This window comes from Lepus europaeus, chromosome 7 (genome assembly GCF_033115175.1).
Source record: "Lepus europaeus isolate LE1 chromosome 7, mLepTim1.pri, whole genome shotgun sequence".
NCBI classification, from domain to species: Eukaryota; Metazoa; Chordata; class Mammalia; order Lagomorpha; family Leporidae; genus Lepus; species Lepus europaeus.
In genome coordinates this window covers 67493433-67512061 of record NC_084833.1, presented here as the reverse complement: position 1 = coordinate 67512061, position 18629 = coordinate 67493433, and the positions used below count along the sequence as shown (strand labels likewise).

At 54.4% G+C, this 18629-nt stretch overlaps 1 protein-coding gene across 2 annotated transcripts in view; it reads left to right on the top strand.

Moving 5' to 3' along the window:
* Positions 1-18314, top strand: part of GAB2 (GRB2 associated binding protein 2) — a 193231-nt gene extending 174917 nt beyond the window's left edge. The window contains exons 4-10 of one of the 2 annotated variants that reach the window (XR_009866390.1): positions 10699-11291; positions 12760-12854; positions 13875-14139; positions 14958-15048; positions 15234-15336; positions 15780-15873; positions 16086-16174. Coding sequence is in view for 1 of the 2 variants with exons in the window: in XM_062196775.1 (XP_062052759.1) it covers positions 10699-11291; positions 12760-12854; positions 13875-14139; positions 14958-15048; positions 15234-15336; positions 15748-15873; positions 16086-16229 (1417 nt within the window). In the remaining variant the exon portion in view is untranslated. Of the gene's footprint in view, positions 1-10698; positions 11292-12759; positions 12855-13874; positions 14140-14957; positions 15049-15233; positions 15337-15747; positions 15874-16085 lie in introns of both variants that reach the window. The other variant, XM_062196775.1, reaches the window with a different exon arrangement.
* The last annotated feature ends 315 nt before the right edge of the window (positions 18315-18629 follow it).

The window sequence follows — 18629 nt, the reverse complement described above, 5'->3', positions numbered from 1 at the left end:
AGTTACAGAGAGAGGTAGAGACGGGTCTTCCATCCGTTGGTTCACTCCCCAAATGGCCGCAATGGCTGGAGCTGAGCCAATCAGAAGCCAAGAACCAGGAGCTTCTTCTGGGTCTCTGACAAGGGTGCAGGGGCCCAAGCACTTGGACCATCCTCTGCTGCTTTCCCAGGCACATTAGCAGGGAGCTGGATCAGAAGTGGAGTAGCTGGAACGTGAACCCGCACCCACATGGGATGCCGGCAGTGCAAGCCAGGACTTTAATCTGTTGCACCACAACACCAGCTCTCACTGTAATTTTTAAAAGAGAGATTCTTGCTGGGTACCGAATTCGGGAGTGGCGGTTCTGTTTTCTTTCTTCTTTTTAAAGGTTTACTTATTTATTTATTTGAAAGGCAGGTTTAGAGACAGGGAGAGGAAGAGAAATCTTCCTTCTACTGATTCACTTCCTAAATGGCTGCAATGGACAGGACTAGGCCAGCCGAAGCCAGGAGCCTGGAACTCCATCTGGGTCTCCCCATGTGGATGCAAAAGGGGCCCAAGTACTTGGACCATCCTCTACAGCTTTCTCAATCACATTAGTGGGGAACTGGATTGGAAGTAGAGCAGCGGGGACTCAAACTGGCACCCATATGGGAAGCCGGCATCAGCAGAGCAGCTTAACATTCTGTGCCACAACTGGCCCCGGCAATTCTGTTTTCTTTGAGGATTTAAAGAACGCCATTTTGCAGTCTTCTAACCGTCCTTTCTTTCAAAGAGAGAGAGAGATCAGCTCTTGTTTTTGTTCTTATTCTCCTATATGTAGTATGTTTTTCTTCCACTTGATGATTGTTTTCTTTAAAAAAAAAAAAATTGTTGGGGCCAGCGTTGTGGCACAGCAGATCAAGCCGGCTGCCTACAGCATATCAGAGCAGTAGTTTGAGTTCCAGATGCTCCACTTCTGATCCAGCTCCCTGTTAACGCCCTTGGGAAAACAGCAGATGGCCTAAGTACGTGGACCATGTGGGAGACTCAGATGGAGTTGTGGCTCCTGGCTTCAGCCTGGCCCAACCCTGACCTTAGCAGCCATTTGGGGAGTAAACTAGTGGTTGGAAGGTCTTCATCTCTCTTTGTCTCTGTCTCTCTCTTTTTCACTCTTTGAATTTATTCAAAAACTGCTATACTGTTTTCTATAGCAGCTGTACCATTTTACATTCCCACTGACAGTGCACAAAAGTTCCAATTTCTGCTTGCCAATGCTTGTTAATTTCTCTTTTTAAATTTTAGATTTATTTATTTTAAAGTCAGAGAGGGAGAGACAGAGAGAAGTGGTGGGCATATCTTCCATCCACTGGTTCACTCCTCCAAATGGCCACAACATCCAGCGCTGGGCCAGGCTGAAGCCAGGAGCCTGGAACTTTATCCAGGTCTCGCACATGAGAGGCAGGGGCCCAATACTGGGCCATTCTCAGGAAGCTGGTTCAGAAACAGAGTAGCCAGGACTCCAGTATGGGATACATGTGTCCCAAGTGTGGCAGCTTAACTCACTGCATCACAACACCTGCCCTGTGTGGACATTTCTTTGTTTTTAGTTTTTTGGTGTTTTTTTTTTTTTTTTTTTGAAAGGCAGAGTTATAGTGAGTGAGTGAGTGAGAATCTTCTGTCTACTAGTTCAGTCCCTAAATGGTCACAACAGCTAAGTTCCAGGAGCCTGGAACTCCATCTGGGTGTCCCACAAGGGTGGCAAGGGCCCAAGCACTTGGGCCATCTTCTGCTTTCCCAGTGGAGCAGCCAGGACTCTAACTGGCGCCCATGTGAGATGCCAGCATCTCAGGTGGCGGCTTGACCCACTGCACCACAACAGTGGCTCCAGGTGGACATTCATCTATTTCTATTGGATAAATAACCTGGAAGACTGTGCCCAGACAGTTTTTCTGCTAAATTCTGTTGAGCATTCAAAGATGAAACCCTACCCTCAGTCTTTTCTAAAACAGAGGAGGAAGAGGGGATCCTTTTGTTACTTGAGACCAGCATAACTATGCTACCAAACCCTCGTAAAGATTCCAGGAAAGAAAATTACAGGTAGATTCCCCCATGAAAAAAAAAAAATGGAAATCCTTTATTTAAAAAAAAAAAAAAGTATTAACAATTGAATCCCAACTAAGTGTGGTTTGGGGGTCATATACATGCTAGGGAAAATATATGCGTGTATACATTAGAGACCAGACATTTTGACAAGTTGTGTTTATCTCAGGAACACTTGGTTTGAGAAACTTAAAAAGCAACCCTTGTGTGGCAGACATTTGGCACAAGGGTTAAGATGCCACTTGAAATGCCCACATCACATATTGGAGTGCCTGGTTCAAGTCCCTACTCCTCCACTTCCCATCCAGCACCCTGGGAGGCAGCAGACGATGGCTCAAGTGCTTGGGTCCCCGCCATCCATGCGGCAGACCCAAATTGATTTCCAGGCTCCTTGCTTGAGCCTGGCCTGGCCCTGGCTGTTGTTGGTATTTGGGAAATGAACTAACAGATGGAAACTCTCTGTTCCCAAATAAAATGAAAATAATTTTTTTTAAAGACCACACAGTGTAATTCATCACTTTAAGAGAATAAAATTGAAAAGTCATATAATCACCACTTCAATAGACTGAGAGAAAACACTTAACAAAATTCACTGCTTCATTTATAAAAAGGGTTTCTTAGCAAATTGTGAATGGAAGAGAACTTCTTTAGACTAATAAAGGACTCCTAAGGATAATCTACAGTTAATAAACCTGAATGAGAAATGTTGAACGTACTCCCTCCCCTAAGGTTTGAGACAAGGAGTGAACACCTGCTTTCGCTACTTCTTGTTTTTTTTTTTTTTTTGAAAGATTTATTATTTATTTCTTTGAAAGAGTTACAAAGAGAGAGGGTTCTCCCTCTCTTTCCCCAGAGAGATCTTCCACCCACTGATTTACTGCCCAGATGGTTGCAATGACCAGGGCTGGTCGTGGTTGAAGCCAGGAGCCAGGAGCTTCTTCTGGGTCTCCCACGTGGGTGCATGGGCTCGAGTAGTTGGGCCATCATCCAATGCTTTCCCAGGCCAATAGCAAGGAGCTGGATAAAAAGTGAGCAGCCAGGGGGCTGGCACAGTGGCACAGCAGGTTAAAGCCCGAGTCTGCAGCACCAGCATCCATATGGGCATCGGTTCAAGTCCCAGCTGCTCCACTGCCAATCCAGCTCTCTGCTATGGACTGGGAAAGCAGTACAAGATGGCCCAAGTCCTTGGGCTCCTGCCCCCATGTGGGAGACCTGGAGGAAGCTCCTGCCTCCTAGCTTCAGATCGGTCCAGCTCCAGCCGTTGTGACCGTCTGGGGAGTGAACCAATGGGTGAAAGATATTTCTCTCTCTCTCTCTCTCTCTCTCTCTCTCTCTCTCTCTGCTTCTGCCTCTCAAATAAATAAATCTTCAAAAAAAAAAAAAAAAACTGGCCGGCGCCACAGCTCACTAGGCTAATCCTCCGCCTAAGGCACCGGCACCCCAGGTTCTAGTCCCGGTTGGGGCGCCGGATTCTGTCCCGGTTGCTCCTCTTCCAGTCCAGCTCTCTACTGTGGCCCGGGAAGGCAGTGGAGGATGGCCCAAGTCCTTGGACCCTGCACCTGCATGGGAGACCAGGATAAGCACCTGGCTCCTGGCTTCGAATCAGCGTGGTGCGCTGGCCGCAGCGCACCAGCCGCGGCGGCCATTGAGGGTTGAACCAACGGAAAAGGAAGACCTTTCTGTCTCTCTCTCTCACTGTCCACTCTGCCTGTCAAAAAAAAAAAAAAAAAAAAGCAGCAGCCAGAATTCGAAACAGCGCCCATATGGAATGCCAGCATCACAGGCTTTACCCACTTCGCCAGAATGCCAACCCCTCTCACCATTTCTATTCAGAATTGTACTTGGAGATCCTTGCCTGTTCAATAAAGGGATCAAAAGAAAAGGCACCAGTATCACAAGACAGTATTGTATCGATGAAAGGATGAACATACTGATCACTAGAACTGAAAATTGAGTCCTGCAAAAAAGTACATACACACCCACACACACGTGTGCGTTTTTGACAAAGGTACCATTGGGAAAAGAACAGTCTTTTCAATAAAGTGATGCTGGAACAGCTGGATATCTATTTAGGACTAATAACATCAACCTGGCATATCACGCCACCCAGAAATTAACAGGTAAGAAGGACATTTGGCCTTCAAGATGCTGTTTGGGATGCCCACGTCCCCTTTTGAGGCCCTGCTCTGCTGCTCGTCCGGCTTCCTGATAAGGTGTATCCTGGGAGGTAGCAAGTGGTGGCCCAAGTACCTGGGTCCCTGCACCCATGCTGGTGACCCAGATTGAGTTCCCAGCTTCCGCCTTCACCCTTGCTCAGTCCCAGCTGTGTGGGCATTTAGAGAGTGGACCAGTGGGTAAAAGATCCCTGGCTGCCTGTCTGTTTTTTCCTTCCCTTCCTCCCTCCCTCTCTAGTAAATTAAAAAATAAGTAGGAGTGGCCAGTAAGCACCTTCACCAGTGCCCCGTCACGTGGAAACAGACTTGCAAACCTCGTTGAGATTCAGCGTTGGTAGGATGTGAACGGGCTTTAATCCTGCAGAGCCTGTGGTACTCACACTTTATACCAGGTACTCCAGAGAAAAGGAAGGATGCCTTCTACAAAGTGCTTACACATTACTTACCTCGTAGGATCTCCAAAATAATTCTGTAAGGGTACTTTTGAGTGGGAACTGTGAAGAGACAATCAGCTTATTCATCTCTGCCTGGCATTAACTGAACATAAATACGGATTACTTGGGTGAAATAGTATTTACCGAGGCTAATAATACCAGCCTCTGTTTTATTTATGGGAGAACCTGATATCGGGCTGCAACAAATTAAGCACCTTAGAGATGAAAGTATGAATTATTTATCATGGCTTTGCTGTAGTCATAGCCACTGTTCTTCCTTCAAGTACTAGATGATATGCACAAGCATTCTTGCTAAAATAATGTGGGTTTTCCAATTCCAGGTCTTTCACTGAGCTAAAATAGTGACTGTTCGGAGTAGCAGCTATTGCTGGAGGGAAAAGTTTTGATCTGGCGGTGTCGAGACAGAGTTCTTTGTGCCTTTGAAGACAAATCAGCTTTCCTGGATTTATTTTTACCCACCAGCCTTTGGGGCTTCAGTGTGTAGCCAGTCTCTGTCATCTTTCACAGAGGCTTTTAAACCTCTGACAGGTGACGCATTGAGGCAAGTCACACGCCCCAAAAAGCCGTAATTCTGGAGAAGGTGGGGGGAGTGAAATCCTAAGGGATGAGGTTTCGGAGTGACAGCGTCGTCGGCCTTGTAGGAGTGTTCTGTGGGAGGGGGGTGGGTAAAAGGTGAAATGGGCAATGTCCGAGGAGAGCTTTCCCGTCATTGATCTTGCCCAAGCTTTCCCTGACGCGTGCACCCAGCAGCTGGGATTGAGCCAGGGCAGAACATCCAAGTTTGGGTTTCGTTTGTTTTCACACGTACAGCTACGCTCTGAAACCCCAGCGAGGTGAGCTGCAAACTTCAGCCGAAAGGTTTACAACGCAAAGACCGCCTCACCTCTCGAAGACTGTGACACAGATTCCTGAGGTGTCCTCTCTCCCAGGAAGGATCCGTCTGGGGCGGGTCGGCCGCAGGACGGGGGTCCAAGTGACCTCCTCAGGTTGCTCATGACAGCTACAGGACTCTGAATGGTGGTTTATCCCCGGGAAAGCGTTTCTAAATCAAGGTACCCTTCAACGGGGAACATGCACATCACACAGCAGCCCGGACAGGGCAGGCACTTAGCTCAGCAGTCAAGATGCCTGCATCCCGCATTGTAATACCTGAGTTCAAGTCCTGCTCCCACTCCCAACTCCAGCTCCCTGCTAGCACACACCCTGGGAGGCAGTGGTGACGGCTCGAGTACGTGGCTCCCTGCCACTCCTGTGGGAGAGCTGGATTGAGTTCCAGGCTCCAGCTGTTGGGGCCATTTGGGGAGTGAGCTAGCAAGTGGAAGCTCTCTCTCCCCAGCCTCCTCCCAAGGCTGTGGGGGGTGTGTCTTGTGTGTGTGTTTCTCCACCTCTCATCATTAAGGTAGAGTAGTAGGGTAGAGCAGAGCTAAGTCATGGTATGGAATGGTGCATAAATTGTCATAAAATTACATGGAAACATGAACAGAAATTGGCTAGAAAGACTGGGGCACCGTGTCTGAAAGCCCAGAGGGTTTCGAGCTGACACTATGACCAAAGTGTATCAGGAAGAGGAGGCGTGCGAACCGGCAGGGGGACGGGCAGGAGAGGAGCGCTGAGCTGCTGTCCTGAGGGAGCGTTTTCTCCCCGACTGCCCTCTGCCTCCAGGGAGCTTCCCCAAATACCTGTGTGTCGCCTACACCGCCTCTGCCATTTCCAGTCTCGCTCATGCGCGTCTCAGAGCTGTGCGGAGGATGCAATGTGCCTGCCACGGTATCTCCCCTCCCCTCCCCTCCCCTCGCTCCTGTCAGCCCTGGGAGAAAAGGCACTGCTTCTAGGGACCCATGCCACAAGAGCTCCTTGGGACACCAAGGTCACACGCCATTGGGGAGAGCCCACAGGACTGCCAAGCCCTGGGAACCCACCTCCTGATTGTTCCCCAAAGAAGCACTTGGTAGTACTATGGTTCGAGCAGGGGGCAGAGCAAGTTCTCCTTCTAAGTATGTGACTTCGGTCAAGTTTGTCTCCCTTGCTCGGCCCCTCATACCTGGTTGTTGACGTGCTAATGGTCCGTGCCCCTGAACCTGCATCCGTGTCACCTGCCAGGCCCTGTGCCACGTACAGCAGCACATGGCGAAGGGGCAGCCGAAAGACACAGGCCCGAGCGGCCAGCACCACGCTGGAAGGAGGGCGGGCTTACAGTGGAAGGGAGGACTAGGAACCTGTGAAGCCTTCAAACCTATGAAGGCTTCTTTGGGGCTTTGTGTGTGATGCTGGTGTACAAGAAAGCATTCCAGAGAGGTATGCGTGGCTCCCCAGGGGCTGGCGGTCAGTCTGTGTGGGGCCTGTTTAGGGGGAGGGGGTCCAGGAGCTAGAGAGGAGGATGCTCAGGCCGGAGGCAGTGGGTGAAAAATGAGAAGGGGTTCAACGTGCTGATCCAGAGACCTTGAGCCGCGCTCAGCCTGCTCTTTGCTCATTTCTTCCCTTGCGCGTTCCTGTGCTTGTGCGTTCATCAGACATGTCTTCCTTGTTTGCCGTGTGGCGAGCACTGGGCCGGGTGCTCAGGGAGGGCGGTGAGTAAGACCGCTTGCTTCTTCAAGGAAGCCACAGTCTGGTGGAAGAAACGAGGGTGCGGAACACAGGTGCACAGTGCTCGCTGCTCCAGAAACAGAGTGGGGCGGGTGACCGATTGTGTTCGGAGTAGAGGACGTAAGAAACAGCTGTAACAGCTGTGCCATCTGAGCTGGGTGTGACGGGTGAAGAACTCACCACATGGAAGTAGGAAGCCTTACAGACATAGCAGCAGCACAGCACAGCCCAGAGGCTGGCGTGCGGGGCACGCTGGGAGCCCTACAAAGTGGGCTTTGAGGGGATTCTCCCATGGCAGGGAGTCAGAATTGGAGAGACATCGGAATAAGCCTGGGAGTTTGGGCCTAGGCCTGAGACACTGAGACAGGACGGGAGATGTCTCTGTTGAGACAGTCGGCAGGCATAGAGCATCTGAGAGGTCTTGGGCCAGTGGTAGGCCCTGGACAGAGGCCAGCTCAGCCCCTTCATTAATCCCAGAAGAAACACCACAGGGAACTGAACTGGAGTGGATTCAGTGGGAACCGATGGGGTTGGCAGGTGGGAAATCATAGGTGGGTAGCCCCTTTTTTAAGATTTATTTATATTAAAGGCAGAGTGACACAGAGAAAGAAAGGTCTTTCATTCACTGGTTCACTTCTCACATGGCTGCAACAACCAGGACTGGCCCAGGCTGAAGCCAGGAGCCTGGAGCTTCATCCGGGTCTCCACATGAGTGGCAGGGGCCCAAGTGCTTCCACTGACTTGCCAGGCCATTAGTAGGGAGCTGGATCAGAAGTGGAGCAGCCGGGACAGGAACCAGTGCCCGTATGGGATGCTGGCACAGCAGGCAGCAGCTTAACCCATTACACCACCATGCTAAATCTGGCTAATTCACAATTGCCTTACATCACAGTTACTTATCTTGCAGTGGATGCACAAAGCTGATAATGGGTTTTTCAGGAATACAGTGCATCACCCCTGACTATGATCGCCTTGCTCTACAGATAAACCTGAAACGTATTCCTCCTGCGTAACTCTGACTGTGTACCCTTTAGCCAACGCCTTCCTGCGGCTTCTGATCACCACATGCTGCTGTCTGCGTCTGAGGGCGCCTGTCCTATGAAATGACACACGGGAGGGAGGTCACATGGTACTTGTCTTGCTTCCAGCCCAGCCTTCTAACACGCTAGCTCCTCCCGAGCAGCTCGCGGTTCCACAGCCTGACGAGGCTCTCGTATGTCCTGTGCCTCCTTCTCGTGCACTTTGCCTGGCCAGTGCCTGTTGCTCCTCCTGGCCTCGCTCGAATGCAGATCTGTGGAGAGGCTTCCCTCACACTGTCTGCCAGGCCTGCCGCCGGGGAGGCTTAGTAGAACTGTCAGCAGCCACGACCTCACCCCTGCCTTGATTGTCATGATTTGCACGCATGTCACCCCCTCCATGGCCGTGACACACACCAGCCACCATCGCCGCCTCGACAGGGCAGGTGGCATCTCTGGCTCAGAGGGAAAGGCGAACACTGGTCAGTGACTGTTAAATCCAGGTGTCAGGGGAGGGGCTCCAATGGAGAGTCAGAAACTGCACAAGACAGAATGAAAGGGACCACAGATAGGGGGAACAACGTGAATTCGGGGCCGGTCTTTGACACCCCCCGTGCTCAGTGAACTAGGCTGTGGCTGTTCACTGGGTTATGTGTGTGGAATGAGACAGAAAAGGCAAAGGAATGCATCGGCCTTGGGAGGAGGGCCCGGGAAGGTTTGGGGACTGAAATGGAATTCCCAGCCATCAAGGGTGCATGTTTGCCTAAGAGGGAACCTGCAGCACACCTGGTTGTCATTCTGAGGTCCTGGTCCCTGTTTTCTAGCCCCCTCTGGTGGCCGCATCCATAACAACAAGCTCCCCATGAGCACCATTCTCTGGATTGGCCTCGTGGGGTATTCCCCAGAAGTTACATGCAAATATTGCCGTTTTCTGGTGAGAAACCCTAAGGTCTTGCTTGTCAGCTTCTTGAAGACACCTATGGTCTCCCAGACATCAAGAATCACTGCTCTTGGCCGGCGCCGTGGCTTAACAGGCTAATCCTCCGCCTTGCGGCGCCGGCACACCGGGTTCTAGTCCCGGTTGGGGCGCCGGATTCTATCCCGGTTGCCCCTCTTCCAGGCCAGCTCTCTGCTATGGCCCGGGAAGACAGTGGAGGATGGCCCAAGTCCTTGGGCCCTGTACCCGCATGGGAGACCAGGAGAAGCACCTGGCTCCTGGCTTCAGATCAGCACGATGCGCTGGCCGCAGCGGCCACTGGAGGGTGAACCAATGGAAAAAAGGAAGACCTTTCTCTCTGTCTCTCTCACTATCCACTCTGTCAAAAAAAAAAAAATCACTGCTCTAAAGGATTTGTTTTTTTCCCCCAATGAACCCCTATGGAGAGCCCTGATAGAGTCAGGCAGACCTGGATCCTGCCTACCTAGAACTTCACCATGCGGTCCCCAGTTTCCTGTGTTTTCCTCCTCCCCAGGACATAGAATCCAGGCTGAGAGCCACTCTGGGGAAGCCAGAGGCTTGAGGACCTTCTGCTGTCAGCTCAGGGAGACCCCCCAGGTCCCGGCTGGGAGGGACTCGGGGAAGTCTTGGGCATGCCAGCGACAGCGCGGGAACATCACCCCAACCCCCTCTCGTACTGCTGGCCTTATCCCTCTGCACCTAAAGTAAAAGAAATTAACAATCAACCCCTTTTTGCTGGATTTGATTTTTTTAGCCTGGATATAGTTCCCAAATAAGAAGCCATCTTTCAGATTTTTGGAAAAAGATCTCCACCCCCCCCTCGGAGTGTCTCTCAGGAAACCATAAAACGTGGTAGCAAAGAACTGTGTAACTTACGTGGAGTAGTTATTTATAAGTTGCAGCATCTGCACCCGTTAGCTGGTTTATTTTACAGCAGGAAAACCGAGACTCAGAAAATGGGTTGCCGCCCCTGTCTCACAGCAGCCGAAGTGTTCTTTGCTGTCACGGCCATTGTGCTGCACTGTGTATGTTCTGTGGTTCTCAAAGCAATGAACAGCAGTGAACTGAGGCAGCGCGCTAGTCTGGTGGTAGAGAGGCGAGGACTGGCCCCTGGAAATGCAGTCACTTCGGGGAGGGATGAAGGCTATCGCCCCTGGACACGGGTGGAACATCCGAGTGCCTGCCACACAGACCACATCACTTCAGAGTACATTTTGCATCACCGTTTTGCAGATCTTTAAAGCAATTCGGAAGGAGGAAGTGTGCCCCGCTCTGGGTGCCCCCACTAGTAGTAAGTGGCAGATCGTACGTATACCTCAGGCCCGCCTGCTCCTCAGCCTGTGGTTTTTCCACACCACCCCGCTGCGTGGGCCTTGGCACTGTCAGCTTCCCTCGCAGGGAAGGCAGCCCCGGCTTCTCACCCTCCTGCCCCTGCCTTTCTTCTTCCGTAGGAGTGCCAGCTTCTCTCAGGGCACCAGGACCTCGTTTCTCATGAGGAGCGACACAGCCGTACAGAAGCTCGCCCAGGGCAATGGACACTGTGTCAACGGGGTCAGCGGCCAAGTCCATGGCTTCTACAGCCTTCCCAAGCCAAGCCGGCACAATGCAGAATTCAGAGACAGCACGTACGACCTGCCCCGGAGCCTGGCGTCTCACGGCCACACCAAGGGGAGCCTCACCGGCTCCGAGACAGACAATGAGGACGTGTACACCTTCAAGACACCCAGCAACACCCTGTGCCGTGAGTTTGGGGACCTCCTGGTGGACAACATGGACCTTCCGAGCACCCCACTCTCAGCCTACCAGATCCCCAGGACGTTCACGCTGGACAAGAACCACAATGCCATGGCAGTGGCCACTCCTGGGGACTCAGCCATAGCGCCCCCGCCCCGGCCCCCCAAGCCAAGTCAGGCAGAAACACCTCGATGGGGCAGCCCTCAGCAGAGACCTCCAATCGGCGAACACAGCAGATCAGTCTCTGTCGCTGCCACCATCCCCAGGCGCAATACGCTTCCCGCGATGGACAACAGCCGGCTGCACCGAGGTCAGTGCACACCCAGGCTGCGGCCCCGAGGGAGAGGGAGGAGAGGCAGGGGCTCCTGGCGGTTTGCTGGTCCCTGGTCATCCCTGGCCAAGGAAAGCTAAAGAACTAGCAAGGTCTCTAACTGGAGTTTGAACAGCCCCCCAACACCTGGAGGCTGGAAGTAGATGTTCATCATGGCAGGAGTGTGGCAGTCTAAGCGGAATAGAATATTCTTCCTTTACCACGCTATAACAGTATGGGCTTGGCAGTAGAGATCACGGTATTTTATTCATTTATAAATCAAATCAAAGATTTAAAAAACCAGAGGATCAGTCCAAACTGGAGGCAGTCCTTTGAGAGACCTTCAGAACATCCCCCGAGCCACTCTAGAACCTCTCTGGTTGAAGGCTCAGCCCCTAGGTAGAGCAGCTCAATTTTGTGGTCATTGGTTTTCCAGGGGGAGTATTCCAACCCTGCATCCAACCTCTTCTGTTGGATGGAAAAGGACAGCCGTTCCTTCCACTTTGTGCCTTGCTTCTGACTTGCAAAGCCTTTCTGTATTGTTTAAGGCATGCAGGGTCTGTTGGACGCAGCCCTGTTGTCTGTCTCACGTGAGGCCCAGGGTTGCAGAGTCACTGGAGGCAGAGATGAGGCCCCACCCCTCAGGTCCCAAGTCTCTGCGGTTTCTGCCTCCATTCGTTAGAGCAGTCACCTGTGCTTTGGAATGGAATTGCAAGAAACTGCATCCCAAAAAGGAACTTCCAGGAGTTCATGAAAACATGATAGGAAAAGCTGTTCATTTTGGTACAAAAAAAACTTTGAAATCCATGAAGTTTTAATCATAATGCTCATTTCCCATGGACATCTTAATGATTTATTTATTTTGAAAATCAGAGTTATAGAGAGGGAAAAACAGCACCTCTGTGTACTGGTTCACTCCCCAGATGGCCGTAACAGCCAGCACTGGGCCAGGCTTAAAGTCAAGAGCTTCTTTGGGTCTCCAACATGGGTGGCAGGGGCCCAAACACTTGGGCCATCTTCCGCTGCTTTTCCCAGGCCATACCAGGGAGCTGGATCCAAAGTGGCATAGCCGGGACGTGAACCAGTGCCCGCATGAGATGCCAGCATCAGAGGCAGTGGCTTTACCCGCTGTGCCACAATGCCAGCACCCCCCGTGAACGTGATGCTCACATCTAGTTGGGAAAGTAAGACAGGTGTATGTTAATGCCAGCGTTGCTGCTCCAGCGTTCACAGAAGTGGGGGCAGCTGTGCTGTACATGGGGGGGGGGGGCAGCCGTCAGGGGTCGATTGTCCACAGCTGCTAAGCTGGATGTGGCAGCCTAGGAGGAACTGGCTGCTAGGGGCTGTTACAGGTGTGCTGGGGTTGAGAGTGGAGCCTCTGGAGTAGCAGTAGGACGCCACACAGCACGGGTGAGGGAACGGGCAAGCGTCCGCACGTTGCTCACTCGTGCGTGCTTCTGTGCCGTAGCTTCCTCCTGCGACACCTACGAGTACCCACAGCGCGCAGCCGAGAGTGCAGGCCGGCCTGCTGAGTCCATGAGCGATGGAATCGGATCTTTCCTGGTGAGTGGGCTTCAGCCAGGGGGCCTCAGGCCACTAAAAGCACAGTCCCTAAAATGTGATCGGGTTTTTCTCTTAGAACCCTGCCTGGGTTCTTTGTCTCAGTTCATGTCCCTGCGTTGTTTTTGGACGTGATACCAGTATCCTAGTCTGGTAGACTGGACCACAAGGCTCTCCACCTTTGTGGGTAAGCCAAGGGTCCACAGTGCAGCAGCCCCTGGCTCTGGGTGGTGGATCTTCTAAGCCAGCAGCCTCCCCCCTGAGGTCTCCCCCTGGGGAGGGAGACCCCAATGCAAGAGGGCAAGCAGAGTTGGTGCCCCAGACCCAGCCTACGTGGCAGAATTCTACCTCGAATGCGGGATCCCAGGCCGCGCCCAGTGCTCCAAGGTGTCTGACCAGATAGGGCCGGAGCTAGTTACCGCACCACACTGCTATCTGGCAACTCTGGCTGTCACCTGGTGCCTGGGGTAAGCCCCAAACACGCTGAAAGCCAAACTGGGGGAACACAGCTGCCCCAGCCCTCACCTTCCCGGGCCCTGGTTCCATCCTGACAGATTCTGTGTCGTCACCAGGACCATGACCTGGGCACCCCCCCTCCCCCCAAGGAGAATTTATACTCTAATTATGGTCGATCAAAAGGCGGTTGTAAGAATTAGAAGAGACCCCCAGACTGGATTTTTCTCCACTTTGCTTTTTTATTTGGTCTTCCCAAGGTCTTGTTATTTGAAAGGCAGAGTTAGAGGGGCAGAAAGATTTCCTATGGCCAGGTCAAAGCCCCATCTAGGCTCTTCACGTGGGCTGGCAGCCGGGGTCACAGCAGTTGGGCCATCTTCCCCAGGCAGGGAGTTGAACCATAGCAGCCTAACGTGCTACGCCACGAAGCCAGCCCTGCCGCGCTCTTCCTTATAGTTACAAAGTGTAGCTAACCCAGTCACAACTTCTCCTGCCTCATGTACATAAACCCACCCCGCTCTGGCTGTTTTCCCCTAGTGACAGCACTGTTTCTTCCCCTCTCCTCCCTAGGCAGGGAAAGCAGCTTTGGGCCGGTCAGACAGTGCCAACTCTGAAGACAACTACGTGCCCATGAACCCAGGTTCCTCGACCCTGCTGGCCCTGGAGCGAGCAGGGGACACGTCACAAAGTGTCTACATCCCCATGAGCCCAGGGCCCCATCACTTTGACCCGCTTGGCTACCCAGCCTCTGCCCTTCCTCTGCACCGCGGCCCCAGCCGGGGAAGTGAGATCCAGCCACCCCCTGTCAACCGTAACCTCAAACCTGACCGGAAAGGTGAGTCCACTCTTACCCAGCCCCATCCCGGCACCGTTCGCATTTGCTTAGGGACCGGGTGGGTGCTAGACTAGGGTGGGGGACTTTGGACAAATCCTTGATCTTCTTTGCACCCTGCGTTTCTTCATCTGCAAATAGGATAGTGATTCCTGCCTGCCTGCCAGCTTTGTTTACACAGAAAGCAGCTAGGACAGTGACTCTGGCACGCAGCAGGTGCACAGGAAAGTTTGACTCTAAGTCTTGGGGCACAGAGCTAAGTTCCAGCTCTGGGGGCTGTGGTTCCAATTCAGGGCATGAAGCAGATTAGCCACGTGGGGTGGGAGCCTCGAAGGCTCAGGCCACTTCCCTCCATCCCTGGGGGGTTGTCCCGGTGCCCCTCTCCATTTCACATGTGGTCTCCTTTTCAAAAGTTGTAAAGCTGGGGAGAGAAGTCTGCTGAAAGACCCTGGGTCCCCTTCCAGTTACCTTAGCTACAGTGCAAACAACACACAACTTGGAATCTGAAGACATGACTTCCACATGGGCACAGCTGATATCGTCGGGCCTGCAGCCAGAGTCAACCATCCGTGAATCCAGCACGCGGGGCAGCTATGTTCAGCAGGTGCAAAGTCTGACAGCAGTGACAGGGTGTACAGAGAGGATAACCTGGGTCACTCCACAGCTGCCCACGACAGGTCTCGCTGTAGCCAGGAGTCACAGTCCGGGATCAACCTCCAGTCCCCCGGTGTGGGATGTCAGTGTCCCGACTGTTCTGCCACGGCCGGAGGCCGGCTGTGCGCTCCATCAGCGTGACGGCTTCCTTACTCTGTGTGTTTCAGCAAAGCCAACGCCACTTGACCTGAGACACAACGCTGTCATCGATGAGCTCCCCTTCAAGTCACCTGTCACCAAGTCTTGGTCTAGGGCCAAGTAAGTGTCCTTGCTAGAGGGGGTCGGGACAGCTGCATCCCTAACGGGCCTAGGCGGAGCCTGGCTCTGGAGGCGCGATTTCCTTGTCTGGAAACGGGGAGTCCCTCTGCGTGCCTGGTCCGGGTCTTGCTTCGCGCCAGGTGCGAGTCTGGGTGGGTGACTGCTTTGTCCTCTGCCTCCACCAGCCATACCTTCAGCTCCAGCTCGTCCCAGTACTGCCGCCCCATCTCCACCCAGAGCATCACCAGCACGGACTCCGGGGACAGCGAAGAGAACTACGTTCCTATGGTGAGGCCTGTGGGGGCCCCTGGAGCCCTTCCCCCCGGGGAGGCCCTGTGCTGGGTGGTGGCGTTTCCTGCTCTTGCTCCTTCTTGAGCTCAGGAGTTAGATGAAAGGCAGCTGTGGTCCCTGCCCACTATCGGGGGTAGCAGTGCCGGAGCCTCTGGCCCCTGGCAGGGACCACACATCTTGGACGTACGTGCCTGGCTCCAACCGCCCCTGTCACTGAGCATGGAACAGCTGTGGGTGCCCCACGGCTAATGACAGGCCCCCAGCCCTGAGGGCACAGCTCTTGGCAGATCTCTGAGTAGCTGGGGAGGGGACAAGCTCTCAGGTGTCCCCAGCTGGCTTTGGCCAAGGCTGGGAGTCGTGGAGGGGCCGACCGGGCGCACACTAACAGTTGTTTCCTCCTTGTGATAGCAAAACCCCGTGTCTGCCTCTCCTGTTCCCAGTGGCACCAACAGCCCAGCCCCTAAGAAGAGCACGGGCAGCGTCGACTACCTGGCCCTGGACTTCCAGCCTGGCTCCCCAAGCCCTCACCGCAAGGTGGGTGGCGTGGCGGGGGGAGGGTGGGGAGGGCCGGTACCTTCCCCCCATCTCAGACTCACCTGTGCCTCTGGGAGGCCCCTGTGCAGCAATAGGGCCCCCTAAAACTTCCTTGCCATAGGTGGGCGGGGCGGTTCCAGGGGCATCGGCCCGGGGCCTGGAGGCAGTGCCACAGAGCTCACGTCCCGCCTTACCCCCCCTTGTGCCCTCAGCCATCCACGTCGTCCGTCACCTCCGACGAGAAGGTGGACTACGTTCAGGTGGACAAGGAGAAGACCCAGGCCCTGCAGAGCACCATGCAGGAGTGGACAGACGTGCGGCAGTCCTCGGAGCCTTCTAAGGGCGCCAAGCTGTGAGGCCGCGGCCCTGGCCGCCAGGGAAGGGCGGGAGCCAGCGGCTGGAGCTGCCTCCTCCCCCGCTCTGTCACTCACAGCCTTCAGGGCAAGGCGCTAGACCAAGTCAGGGACGCTGAGCCCTCCCCTGGGAGGTGAGGGCCTGCTCTAGACCCCTCCTGGGGGGCCCCCTCCCCACCGCTGTGAATTTCTTCCCTGAGGGCCTTGCCTCCACCCACCTTAGTTAGGAGCTGCCTCTGTCCTCTCGCCCGTGCTCAGACTCTGAGGGAAGGCTGGGGGCTGTGGCCGTAGCACCACCCCCCAGCCCCCCTCCCCTTGTGACAGAGGTGCTCCTGCAGCGCCCGGCAGCCCAGACCGCCCCAGCCCTGCTGTCCTCAGCAGAGGCAGCCTTGCAGGGGACAGGGACAGGAGCAAGGAAGGGGGACAGAAGGAAGGGACAGGGGGTGGTGGTGGGCTCCCCAGCACAAGGAACAGGGCGTGCAGCTCAGGACAGTGGGGTCCAGGCCCCGGGAGCCCCCATGGTGGCAGCTTGGACGGAAGTGGATGGTGCCGTGTGTGTGGAGGGAGAATGGTGTGGGCAGGAGGCAGTGTGGTGCGGAGAGAGGTGACGCAGGAGCGCAAGGGCGCCTGGGACAGAAACAGCAGGTGAGTTTCCACAAGGTGGAGGGCGCAGAGGTGACTTGAGGAGATGGGGGAGGCGGTGCCCAGGGCCGAGGGCCCCGGTCTAGCCGTGGGGCAGCCCCGCGGGTTTCTCGCCTCACCGTCTGGTGCTCCCTAGCCTTCCAAGTGCCGCTTTGGATCAGGACTTGGCTGCCTGCTCTCCTCCCGGGGCTTCAAAGGTCAGAGTGGCAGGCCTGACCGAAGCTTGGGGCTGCCGCTCTCACGTTTCTGTGTTCAGGGTTTTTAAGCAGTTTCTCCAGGGCCAGTAGACTTCCCACCGTGGCTGCTGGGGGTGGCCCCAGGCCCCTCTTAGCATCCCTCCCTAGAGCAAAAAATCCCAGCCTGGGAGACGTAGTTTCCACCACGGTAGCCCCTGGCTTGTGCATTGAGGACAGAGGCAGTAACCTCAGCGGTGAGGAAGAGGACACGAACCTCCACTGGCCACGCACATGGGGACAGAGGCTGCTGCAGCTAGGCCCGATGTTCCCAGGGCCCAAGCATGGACAGCCTCACGCTTTGGCAGGCTGCGGGCTCATCCCACCCACCCCCGTCTCTGTAAGGCCCTCTCCTGGGAGTCCCTCGTGGCAAAGCTTTTAGTGTCCCCCAACTCCATCAGTGCCCGCAGGGCCCAGCCCACAGCCTCCCCTGTTGACACCGGGTTGCCACAGACCACATTACCACGTCCCCAGTGTGCCATGCAGCGAGTGGAACTGGTTGGAGTCTTCAGTGAGGCAGCCTTCGTCCTGCTCTCAGTCCTCTGCCTAGGGGACCCCTTAGGCTGCAAGTACGGGCAGAGAGAGGCTTGTGAGCCCTAAGCTGCCCACAGGGTCTGGCACACAACCACCTGCCACCCTGGCCAGAGGGAGTCGGCACTCAAACTGGGCCTGAAGCCACCCAGCCTCGGGCTGCTGCCTGGGGGCTGCCTCAGCAGCACCCACTTCCAGCTCTACCTCTGCAAGGTTCAAGTCAAGTCCTGCGGCAACGACGAGCAGCCGGCGATGGCGTCTCCCAGGTGGGATCGCTCAGCGGTACCCCCTGCCCCTTCTCTCCCTCCACTCTGGTTCTCGCCCTGTGTCTCAGACAGAAGCACAATTCGGAAGTTTCTGGGGCATGGCGTGCAACTCCAGGCTGTCCTCTGGCTCCCTTACCTGTCCCGGGCTGTGGCCCAGAGAGGCCAGCCCTGCCGTCCTGGGGGACCAGGTTGTATGTGTGGGCTACGCGTGTTCTGAAATGTAGAATCATTTCGTACGGAACTGTCACTAGTTGTTGGGAAGAGATAAGTGGGCTACATGCAGCCCCATCTGAAGTTCTGTTCTTGTCACCATTTAAAATTGACATTTAATTTTTCAAATCACTGTTGGTGCCTAATCACTTAAGTTATTAATTTATTCTGTTTCCTCTGTAACACGTATTTATCTTGTGAGTAGTTGGGGGCTGGGTGGGGGAGGGGGGGACTTGTCTCTGCGGGTTGTGGTTTGCTGTGGCGACACAAGGTACAGGCCTGGAGCTTGCGGGTCCCTTTTCACCATGGTGTCGGATGACAATAAAGTCCATTAGAAACGCAGTCCAGGGCTCTGCCCGAGTCTGTCTTGTCTGAAGGGCCAGGGCCCGGCCGCCATACTCACCCCGATCCCAGGTGGGTGGGCTTACGTACTTTTCTTGGCTGGGAGCCTCGGTGAGTCCTCTGTTTCCCTGATCTGTAACACAGAAACTGCACTCCTACCAGCCAAGTCCCCTTTCCTA